Here is a 13,618-nt window from a genome sequence, read left to right as displayed (position 1 = left end):
TCTATCTATCTATCTATCTATCTATCTATCTATCTATCTATCTATCTATCTATCTATCTATCTATCTATCTATCTATCTATCTATCTATCTATCTATCTATCTATCTATCTATCTATCTATCTATCTATCTATCTATCTATCTATCTATCTATCTATCTATCTATCTATCTATCTATCTATCTATCTATCTATCTATCTATCTATCTATCTATCTATCTATCTATCTATCTATCTATCTATCTATCTATCTATCTATCTATCTATCTATCTATCTATCTATCTATCTATCTATCTATCTATCTATCTATCTATCTATCTATCTATCTATCTATCTATCTATCTATCTATCTATCTATCTATCTATCTATCTATCTATCTATCTATCTATCTATCTATCTATCTATCTATCTATCTATCTATCTATCTATCTATCTATCTATCTATCTATCTATCTATCTATCTATCTATCTATCTATCTATCTATCTATCTATCTATCTATCTATCTATCTATCTATCTATCTATCTATCTATCTATCTATCTATCTATCTATCTATCTATCTATCTATCTATCTATCTATCTATCTATCTATCTATCTATCTATCTATCTATCTATCTATCTATCTATCTATCTATCTATCTATCTATCTATCTATCTATCTATCTATCTATCTATCTATCTATCTATCTATCTATCTATCTATCTATCTATCTATCTATCTATCTATCTATCTATCTATCTATCTATCTATCTATCTATCTATCTATCTATCTATCTATCTATCTATCTATCTATCTATCTATCTATCTATCTATCTATCTATCTATCTATCTATCTATCTATCTATCTATCTATCTATCTATCTATCTATCTATCTATCTATCTATCTATCTATCTATCTATCTATCTATCTATCTATCTATCTATCTATCTATCTATCTATCTATCTATCTATCTATCTATCTATCTATCTATCTATCTATCTATCTATCTATCTATCTATCTATCTATCTATCTATCTATCTATCTATCTATCTATCTATCTATCTATCTATCTATCTATCTATCTATCTATCTATCTATCTATCTATCTATCTATCTATCTATCTATCTATCTATCTATCTATCTATCTATCTATCTATCTATCTATCTATCTATCTATCTATCTATCTATCTATCTATCTATCTATCTATCTATCTATCTATCTATCTATCTATCTATCTATCTATCTATCTATCTATCTATCTATCTATCTATCTATCTATCTATCTATCTATCTATCTATCTATCTATCTATCTATCTATCTATCTATCTATCTATCTATCTATCTATCTATCTATCTATCTATCTATCTATCTATCTATCTATCTATCTATCTATCTATCTATCTATCTATCTATCTATCTATCTATCTATCTATCTATCTATCTATCTATCTATCTATCTATCTATCTATCTATCTATCTATCTATCTATCTATCTATCTATCTATCTATCTATCTATCTATCTATCTATCTATCTATCTATCTATCTATCTATCTATCTATCTATCTATCTATCTATCTATCTATCTATCTATCTATCTATCTATCTATCTATCTATCTATCTATCTATCTATCTATCTATCTATCTATCTATCTATCTATCTATCTATCTATCTATCTATCTATCTATCTATCTATCTATCTATCTATCTATCTATCTATCTATCTATCTATCTATCTATCTATCTATCTATCTATCTATCTATCTATCTATCTATCTATCTATCTATCTATCTATCTATCTATCTATCTATCTATCTATCTATCTATCTATCTATCTATCTATCTATCTATCTATCTATCTATCTATCTATCTATCTATCTATCTATCTATCTATCTATCTATCTATCTATCTATCTATCTATCTATCTATCTATCTATCTATCTATCTATCTATCTATCTATCTATCTATCTATCTATCTATCTATCTATCTATCTATCTATCTATCTATCTATCTATCTATCTATCTATCTATCTATCTATCTATCTATCTATCTATCTATCTATCTATCTATCTATCTATCTATCTATCTATCTATCTATCTATCTATCTATCTATCTATCTATCTATCTATCTATCTATCTATCTATCTATCTATCTATCTATCTATCTATCTATCTATCTATCTATCTATCTATCTATCTATCTATCTATCTATCTATCTATCTATCTATCTATCTATCTATCTATCTATCTATCTATCTATCTATCTATCTATCTATCTATCTATCTATCTATCTATCTATCTATCTATCTATCTATCTATCTATCTATCTATCTATCTATCTATCTATCTATCTATCTATCTATCTATCTATCTATCTATCTATCTATCTATCTATCTATCTATCTATCTATCTATCTATCTATCTATCTATCTATCTATCTATCTATCTATCTATCTATCTATCTATCTATCTATCTATCTATCTATCTATCTATCTATCTATCTATCTATCTATCTATCTATCTATCTATCTATCTATCTATCTATCTATCTATCTATCTATCTATCTATCTATCTATCTATCTATCTATCTATCTATCTATCTATCTATCTATCTATCTATCTATCTATCTATCTATCTATCTATCTATCTATCTATCTATCTATCTATCTATCTATCTATCTATCTATCTATCTATCTATCTATCTATCTATCTATCTATCTATCTATCTATCTATCTATCTATCTATCTATCTATCTATCTATCTATCTATCTATCTATCTATCTATCTATCTATCTATCTATCTATCTATCTATCTATCTATCTATCTATCTATCTATCTATCTATCTATCTATCTATCTATCTATCTATCTATCTATCTATCTATCTATCTATCTATCTATCTATCTATCTATCTATCTATCTATCTATCTATCTATCTATCTATCTATCTATCTATCTATCTATCTATCTATCTATCTATCTATCTATCTATCTATCTATCTATCTATCTATCTATCTATCTATCTATCTATCTATCTATCTATCTATCTATCTATCTATCTATCTATCTATCTATCTATCTATCTATCTATCTATCTATCTATCTATCTATCTATCTATCTATCTATCTATCTATCTATCTATCTATCTATCTATCTATCTATCTATCTATCTATCTATCTATCTATCTATCTATCTATCTATCTATCTATCTATCTATCTATCTATCTATCTATCTATCTATCTATCTATCTATCTATCTATCTATCTATCTATCTATCTATCTATCTATCTATCTATCTATCTATCTATCTATCTATCTATCTATCTATCTATCTATCTATCTATCTATCTATCTATCTATCTATCTATCTATCTATCTATCTATCTATCTATCTATCTATCTATCTATCTATCTATCTATCTATCTATCTATCTATCTATCTATCTATCTATCTATCTATCTATCTATCTATCTATCTATCTATCTATCTATCTATCTATCTATCTATCTATCTATCTATCTATCTATCTATCTATCTATCTATCTATCTATCTATCTATCTATCTATCTATCTATCTATCTATCTATCTATCTATCTATCTATCTATCTATCTATCTATCTATCTATCTATCTATCTATCTATCTATCTATCTATCTATCTATCTATCTATCTATCTATCTATCTATCTATCTATCTATCTATCTATCTATCTATCTATCTATCTATCTATCTATCTATCTATCTATCTATCTATCTATCTATCTATCTATCTATCTATCTATCTATCTATCTATCTATCTATCTATCTATCTATCTATCTATCTATCTATCTATCTATCTATCTATCTATCTATCTATCTATCTATCTATCTATCTATCTATCTATCTATCTATCTATCTATCTATCTATCTATCTATCTATCTATCTATCTATCTATCTATCTATCTATCTATCTATCTATCTATCTATCTATCTATCTATCTATCTATCTATCTATCTATCTATCTATCTATCTATCTATCTATCTATCTATCTATCTATCTATCTATCTATCTATCTATCTATCTATCTATCTATCTATCTATCTATCTATCTATCTATCTATCTATCTATCTATCTATCTATCTATCTATCTATCTATCTATCTATCTATCTATCTATCTATCTATCTATCTATCTATCTATCTATCTATCTATCTATCTATCTATCTATCTATCTATCTATCTATCTATCTATCTATCTATCTATCTATCTATCTATCTATCTATCTATCTATCTATCTATCTATCTATCTATCTATCTATCTATCTATCTATCTATCTATCTATCTATCTATCTATCTATCTATCTATCTATCTATCTATCTATCTATCTATCTATCTATCTATCTATCTATCTATCTATCTATCTATCTATCTATCTATCTATCTATCTATCTATCTATCTATCTATCTATCTATCTATCTATCTATCTATCTATCTATCTATCTATCTATCTATCTATCTATCTATCTATCTATCTATCTATCTATCTATCTATCTATCTATCTATCTATCTATCTATCTATCTATCTATCTATCTATCTATCTATCTATCTATCTATCTATCTATCTATCTATCTATCTATCTATCTATCTATCTATCTATCTATCTATCTATCTATCTATCTATCTATCTATCTATCTATCTATCTATCTATCTATCTATCTATCTATCTATCTATCTATCTATCTATCTATCTATCTATCTATCTATCTATCTATCTATCTATCTATCTATCTATCTATCTATCTATCTATCTATCTATCTATCTATCTATCTATCTATCTATCTATCTATCTATCTATCTATCTATCTATCTATCTATCTATCTATCTATCTATCTATCTATCTATCTATCTATCTATCTATCTATCTATCTATCTATCTATCTATCTATCTATCTATCTATCTATCTATCTATCTATCTATCTATCTATCTATCTATCTATCTATCTATCTATCTATCTATCTATCTATCTATCTATCTATCTATCTATCTATCTATCTATCTATCTATCTATCTATCTATCTATCTATCTATCTATCTATCTATCTATCTATCTATCTATCTATCTATCTATCTATCTATCTATCTATCTATCTATCTATCTATCTATCTATCTATCTATCTATCTATCTATCTATCTATCTATCTATCTATCTATCTATCTATCTATCTATCTATCTATCTATCTATCTATCTATCTATCTATCTATCTATCTATCTATCTATCTATCTATCTATCTATCTATCTATCTATCTATCTATCTATCTATCTATCTATCTATCTATCTATCTATCTATCTATCTATCTATCTATCTATCTATCTATCTATCTATCTATCTATCTATCTATCTATCTATCTATCTATCTATCTATCTATCTATCTATCTATCTATCTATCTATCTATCTATCTATCTATCTATCTATCTATCTATCTATCTATCTATCTATCTATCTATCTATCTATCTATCTATCTATCTATCTATCTATCTATCTATCTATCTATCTATCTATCTATCTATCTATCTATCTATCTATCTATCTATCTATCTATCTATCTATCTATCTATCTATCTATCTATCTATCTATCTATCTATCTATCTATCTATCTATCTATCTATCTATCTATCTATCTATCTATCTATCTATCTATCTATCTATCTATCTATCTATCTATCTATCTATCTATCTATCTATCTATCTATCTATCTATCTATCTATCTATCTATCTATCTATCTATCTATCTATCTCTCTATCGTTAAACGTTAAACAAAAATTTAGATAATATAACGCTCAATGGTGACATGATACTACAAGAAGAATAAATACCAAACACATTGTTTATATTTTCAAAAATGAAAAACAATTTTCAAAACGCTACATTAACATTAACTCTAAAAGTTTACAAAAAATACTATTTAAATACTAATGTTGGGACTGTATCCTCGCACGTACTGTTGAATCAGTAGTATAAGTTTCTTCAAATAACGTTTTCTTGTACGTCTCCTCCACAAACAAGGTCTCCTTCAACCTCAATTCAGCGGTGTTAATGATCGTCTGATATATCTGCCTATACTTCATCAAAGTTTTTTGAAAGTCAGACTTCTTCAACCTATAGATGTGACAAATTTCGATTGCACTAATACTTGCTGATCTTTTTTGCCCCTTCACTACTAGAGATACTTCCCCAAAGTATGCGCCATCTGTTAAATGGCAAATTTCTTTGCCAGAGTGGGTATATACAGCAACTGTGCCACTAGCCAAAAAGTACATCGCTTCTCCAATCGTACCTGCTTGAATTATTGCGTCATTAGGCAAGAATATTTCCGATACCAGAACCTGCACTATATCGCTCACTTGCTCTTTCGAAAGTTTTTTAAAAATGGACACGTTGGATATCAGGTATCTACAAATCCCCATGTTTATATCTTTTTTGAGATTATCTGAAAGCAGGAACGTGATTAAGTCTTCTTTGAAGTAACTTCCTTGATATTTAAAGTGGTAATAAGTGGTGATCTTCTTCCTCAATTTTATCGGGAGTTGCTTTTGAATCATATATTCTTCTAGTTCATTCATAATTTTCTGGTATTTTATTTTGGTCGACCTGTTGGCTAAAATACTCAGAGCAATGATGATCCAAGTCGATATTATTAATACTTTTCCTACCAGATAACCAAAGACAGCAGTAACAAAGTCTTCTGGTTCCTTGAAGTGCTCCTCGAAGTAGACTTGAGGAAGCGTTATTCCTAGCAAATAGGCTGAACTTCTAAACATATAATCAATGTATTCCTCGTAAATATTGATATCAGAAGTGTTATGTGGGTCTGGTGCTTGAAAGTTATACCTAATAATAATTTTTAAGCCAATCACTAAACATGTGGAGAAGTGTAAACTAAACAGGAAAAAAGATACACAGCAAATGGAAAACAACGTGGTTTTTGACTTAATGTTGGTAAGCGCTGACACTCTAATGATCAATTTCATGAGAGTCCACACTCTAATTGCTCTAGAGTAGCAAAAAATGTTTTGAATACCAATGAAGATCAATGGTGGGTCCTTCATTGTCAAAAATATCAAAAATTTCATAGATCCTAGAACATCTGATACAAAATACGGTCCAAACAAATAGTTCTTGGCGATTTTCCAAGGCTCTAGTTCCATAGTTTTGTTCTTATACACTATATATCCAGAGAAAAAGTTTGTGACAATATCAACAAACGATAAAAAGTCCAGAGTTACTGAAACAGTTCTGTGCTTTCGAGTAATCCTCAATCTTTTTACGCATGTATCCAGAGGTTTTACAATTAACATCATAACGTAGAAAAGCAACAGATACACCTCATACCATTGCCTGAATTTGCTCAATGGATGGATAATATAAGTGTAACCGGATTTTATTTGTCTTAGTTGTTCTTTCCGCATTGATTTCTCACTCTTGAAGTACAGACATGCAAGAGGATTAGTTTCTGATATTAGTAAGAGCTTCAACCAACGTTTTCGAAAATTGGATGTGTAACCCAAACTTTCAAACTTCCTCTCGACGTAGTCAGGTAGTATTATTTCGCAGGAATGTGGCATTTTTGTGACTTCCTGTTAGAAATAACTGATATAATATTGTTAAAATTGATTGTTAATGTGACAATACATAAGTTTTTTACAATACAATACCACAAGTTTTTTAAAGACAGGGGATAATTATGACGTTGACGTTATTATTTTGCCCATATTGTCGATTTATTTCATTTCATCCATTTATTTCAGGCCTTGTACTATTTAAACTTTCAGTTACTTTGTTGCTTCATGTTTGTCTGTATCTGAGAGTCTTCTCGTTTTGCTAGTAAGTATAAGAGCTGTGAGACATTCTTGAGTAGGTATTTTAGGCAACCTGAAAATTTTTCAGGTGACTCTTCTATGATAGCCTAATACAAAAATACCGGTCTGGCTGGAGGGTAGCGGTTATTTTCCCCAAACAATCCCCCCCAAAGTTAAAAAAAGGGTAAAAATTGTTATTACAAAAAATATCATTGATATGACTTGAAAGTAAATTTAAATATTCAAATGTAAAGAAATTAAACAGGCCAGGCATTTGAGTATTTGAGGGCGATTTTATCTCTGCAAGATACTTGCATGGGCGCCTCAGGATTATTTTCAGGGTGTGCATCTGAACTTCAGAAGATTTCATCTGAATCTGTACATACTAGTATAAAATATACAACGAGTATAAAATATACAACTATACATGCATAGCTATGTACATTCCTTCCGGACAGAGAGGTGCAATTGTTATTTTGACAGGGTATTTATTTTAAAAATAAATATTCTACAAAAGACAGCTTTTTTTTGTGAAATTTTCCAATTGCCATGTGATCAAACAAATTACGCGTGCATATAAATGAAAACCGCCATAAGTAAGCAGCAGGGTGAGAAAGAGCGTATACCGATAGCTATTTGCGTCCACTGTTGTAGTTGAGTGAGTCCGTTCTCTCGAGAAAATCACGTGACCTGGCGATATCCATGTTGTTGTGCCCCGAAACGTTAGAGTAATTATTATATATATATATATATATATATATATATATATATATATATATATATATATATATATTATAGTTTTTTAAGTAATTTTTCTTAATTAAAGGAAAATAATACGTACTATACAATAGATTTTGCAAATATGATAGAAAAAGACAAATTTATTATTATAAATATATAGGTAGAAAATATAAAACTATAAACTAAATTAATTCGGTGTCCGAATCTTGTACTTCTTCTTCAAACTCCTCATCTGAGCTTAAATGTTCATTCTGTTCTTCTTCGTCAGACTCCCCTCGAGACTCCGATTCCTCTTCTACATGATCTGTAAATAATTGTAATTCTCTGTCCTTTTATACGGAGTCGAAGCCAGGACAATCACGGACGCATCTAAAGAAAGACTTACCATTGTTGAGATGTGGTTTTATCGAATAATGTAAAAAATATCATGGACACAACACTTAACAAACACGGAAACATTAAGAAAGATGAAAAAGGCAAAAGAAATACTCAACATTATGAAGGAAAGAAAAATGAGCTAAAATAAATATTCATTCTCTTCTCCTTCGTCAGACTCCCCTCGAGACTCAGATTCTTCTACCTGATCTGTAAATAGTTCTACCTGATTTGTAAATTACCAATGCTTAATACTTTTCCTTATATGTATAACAAATCACATCCCCTTTTTTATTTCTTAGTGTAGGTATGACCAATGTAGCTCATGTTTCTTTCCTTCATAGTGTTGAGTATTTCTTTTGCCTTTTTCATCTTTATTAATGCTTTTGTGTTTGTTACGTGTGTCCATGATATATTTAACATTATTCGATAACTCCACATCTCAACAACGGCAATGCGCATCTTTCTTCAGATGCGCCCGTGATTGTCCAGGCTTCGACTCCGTATAAAAGGACGGAGAATACGTAGCAACTCAACTAGTTAATCACTAATTAATTTTTAATTAATTCTAAATACATATTACAACTATTTACAGATTATGTAGAAGAGGAATCTGAGTCTCGAGGGGAGTCTGACGAGGACGAAGAGAATGAATATTTAAGCTAAGCTGAGGAGTTTGAAGAAGAAGTACAAGATTCGGACACAGAATTAATTTAGTTTATAGTTTTATACTTTTCTACCTATATATTTATAATAATAAATTTGTCTTTTTCTATCATATTTGCAAAATCTATTGTATAGTACGTATTATTTTTCGTTAATTAAGAAAAAGTTACTTAAAAAACTATAATATATTATAATAAATACTCTAACGTATCGAGGAACAACAGCATGGATATCGCCAGGTCACGTGATTTTTCTCGGGCGAACGGACTCGCTCAGCTACAACAGACGACGCAAACAGCTATCGGTATACGCTTTTTCTCGCACTGCTGCTTACCTATATCGCTTTTCATTTATATACACGCGTAATTTGTTTGATCACCTGGCAGTTGGAAAATTTCACCAAAAAAACTGTCTTTTTTAGAATGTTTATTTTTAATATTAAAATATACCCTGTCAAAATAACAATTGCACCTCCCTGTCCGGAAGGAATGTACATAGTTACGAATGTAAAGTTGTGTATTTTATACTCGTTAATGGTATGTACAGATTCAGATGAAATCTTCTGAAGTTCAGATGCGTCCCCTGAAAATAATCCTGGGGCGCCCATGCAAGTATCTTGCAGAGTTAAAATCGCCCTCAAATCGCCTGGCCTGTTTATTTTCTTTATATTTGAATATTTAAATTTACTTTAAAGTCACGTCAATGATATTTTTTGTAATAACAATTTTTACCCTTTTGTTTAACTTTGGGGGGGGGGGATTTTTGGGGAAAATAACCGCTGCCCTCCAGCCAGACCGGCATTTTTGTATTAGGCTATCATGGAAGAGTCACCTGAAAATTTTCAGGTTGCCTAAATTACCTACTCAAAAATCACAGCTCTTGGACCATAGTGTTCATTTCTTATAGTCGATTCGCTAATCTGAGACACAACTGTCTACACTACAATTACAATAAAGATGCACTAGAACATTTAACGTGTCCTGGTTTGTTTATTTCTATACAGGGTGTCCCGAAAAGATTGGTCATAAATTATACCACACATTATGTGGTCAAAAATAGTTCGATTGAACCTAACTTACCTTAGAACAAATGTGCTCATAAAAAAAGTTACAGCCCTTTGAAGTTACAAAATGAAAATCGATTTTTTTCAATATATCGAAAACTATTAGAGATTTTTTATTGAAAATGGACATATATTATCCTTATGGCACGAACATCTTAAAACAAAGTTATAGTGAAATTTGTCCACCCTATAAAAAATGTATGGGGATTTTGTTCCCTTAAACCCCACCAAACTTTTGTGTACGTTCCAATTTATTCATTATTGTGGTACCATTAGTTAAACACAACGTTTTTAAAACTTTTTGCCTCTTAGTATTTTTTCGATAAGCCAGTTTTTATTGAAATGCTGCTTCTTTTTCAATATATTTACGTAAAATTTTATGGGGGTTTTGTTCCTTTAAACCCCCCAAATGTTTGTGTACGTTCCAATTAAACTATTATTGTGGTACCATTAGTTAAACACAGTGTTTTTAAAACTTTTGCCTCTTAGTATTTTTTTCATACGTCACCTTTTATCAAGATGTAGCTTCTTTTTCAAAATATACCTAAAAATGTAAATTATACATAAATTTTCAGATTATTAACAGGTCTCTATAATCGTACTTAACCATATTATACAAATATGTGGTGGATTCGACAATTATTCAAAATATCTCGATAAACACTGGCTTATCGAAAAAGTACTAAGGGGCAAGAAAGTTTTAAAAATAATGTTTTTAACTAATGGTGCGACAATAATAATTTAATTGAAACTTACACAAAAGTTTGAGGGGGTTTAAGGGAACAAAACCCCCATAAAATTTTTATGGGGTGCACAAATTTTATTTAAATTTTTTTTTAAGATGTTGCTGCCATAAAAATGCCACATGTCCATTTTCATTAAAAAAATCTCTGAGAGTTTTCGATGTATGAAAAAAAAATCGATTTTCATTTTGTAACTTCAAAAGGCTGTAACTTTTTTTGTGTGCACTATTGTATATATGTAAGTGAGGTTCAATCAACCTATTTTTGACCACAAAATCTGTGGTATAATTTATGACTAATCTTTTCGGGACACCCTGTATTGTGCATTTTTATTGTGATTGTAGTGTAGACAGTTGTGTCTCAGATTAGCGAATCGACTTTATAAAATATTTATGTTGTTCTTTCGCCCCCAATTCCCACTTAGTATACAAATCATCATGGTAATTGCCTTTTTGCTTTTTGAATGGGTGCATCCTATTTTGAAATAAATGAAAGATTTTTATCAATGGTAGGTTAATATATTGTAGAGTGATTAGTGTAATTACTGTTAAAATATTACTCTCGGTTCTATTCGTTTATATACGAATTTATTTATACAAGTTACAGATCGAATTTATATTATCAACTCACGATTTACAAAATCCGTCCCAATTTATATACTCTAGCCGTTATTCCGGAACGTTCTGTATATCTCTAGCTATGTCCATGAGACTCGACCACTTGCACGTCCTTATCGGCGCTGCATCGCGTATCTCGAAACATCGGTATTATTCTGTCTGTGTGGAGACGGGGGCTGGTATACGAGGGTCGGTCAATAATTATTTTGTTACACTGCTCCCCTCTTAAGATCTGAGCGTCCCGGTCAGCAACTCTAGATGGGCAAGGATGGCGGAATCTACAGGATTCTTCAGCTCTGCATACACCCCTAGAAAAGAAGTAACAGTCTACTGTCTTTGAAGGGTATGACATCTTCGGGTTCATGCAACACACACTAATTCGTACGCCAGTTTCTCTGAAGATCACTTCCAGCATGCTTCTCACAATCTTACAATCCAGATTTTCTACTGCATGGCCTATTTTTGGTAAAGCCAAATCTTTGATGTCATAATTACACACGATTTTCTTCAAATTAGTTAGAGCACGCCATATGTTCTCGTAGCTTGGCGTGTCCGTATGAGACTTCATGGTCACCATATACAGCAAAGATCGAGGACCATCTTCCAATCGCAGTACTCTTCCAATTTAAGGGTGCTGATTTCTTAACTCGTCCAGGCGGCCGAACTTTCTATTGAATACGGACGAGATTCCTTTAGTCATCTCGAGGTCTTGGGCAACACAGTGGGCAAGAGAGACGTTTTCTGGAACACCAAACAGATCTTGCTGAACTTCTGTGGTCACGCCGAATCTAGCACTCTTTCTTTCTGCGTAATTTGACATAAATTCCTTAAAACTTGGCTGTGGTGCATCTTTCATCTCCTGGTGGAAGACTAGGGCTTCTTCTATTTCATTTGAGCCAGCATATGGTGCAAGACGATTTATATGAATAACTTTTGGTTTACCGTTTGGCAACTTCTTAATTCTGTATATTACGTCATTTATTTTCTCCTTAACTTCATACGGACCTTCCCATTGTCTTTGAAGTTTAGGACACAAGCCTCGACGACGTTGTGGATTATACAGCCAGACAAGATCACCTACTTCGAAGCTTTCATTCTTGCATCGAGAATCATATTGATCTTTCATTCTGTCACTGGCTATCTGGATGTGTTGTCGGGCAAGTTCATGAATGTTGTTCATTCGTAACTTCAGGCGGTCGACGTATTCTTCGCCTGCGGCATGTTCCTCGGAAGGTCTGCAGCCAAACTCTAGATCGCAGGGCAAACGAACTTCACGACCCAACATCAGGCAGGTTGGTGTTTGACCTGTAGTTTCATTCACGGCCGAGCGGTAGGCCGTCAGGAATAAATGAATGTGTTGGTCCCAATCTCGCTGATGTTCAGATACAACTTTGGACAAGTGTTTACCCATCGTTCGGTTCATCCTCTCGACCATCCCATCTGATTGAGGATGCAGGGGTGTTGTTCTGGTCTTATTGGCACCAATCAATTTACAAACGTTTTGGAAAAGAGTTGACTCAAAGTTTCGCCCT

General features: G+C 30.8%; 1 protein-coding gene across 1 annotated transcript; it reads right to left on the bottom strand.

Moving 5' to 3' along the window:
- Positions 1-5,994: 5,994 nt before the first annotated feature.
- LOC114330407 (potassium/sodium hyperpolarization-activated cyclic nucleotide-gated channel 2-like) lies at positions 5,995-7,647 on the bottom strand. The gene has a single exon (XM_028279751.1). The coding sequence runs from the start codon at positions 7,645-7,647 to the stop codon at positions 5,995-5,997; it is 1,653 nt and encodes a 550-aa protein (XP_028135552.1).
- Between the last annotated feature and the right edge of the window lie 5,971 nt (positions 7,648-13,618).

The sequence above is a fragment of the Diabrotica virgifera genome, chromosome 2 (assembly GCF_917563875.1).
Source record: "Diabrotica virgifera virgifera chromosome 2, PGI_DIABVI_V3a".
Lineage (NCBI taxonomy): Eukaryota > Metazoa > Arthropoda > Insecta > Coleoptera > Chrysomelidae > Diabrotica > Diabrotica virgifera.
This window is presented reverse-complemented; position numbering and strand designations above follow the sequence as displayed.

What these genes read in the sequence shown, in the direction of transcription:
- LOC114330407 (XM_028279751.1), bottom strand. Translation starts at nt 7,647, where the DNA reads ATGCCACATTCCTGCGAAATAATACTACCTGACTACGTCGAGAGGAAG.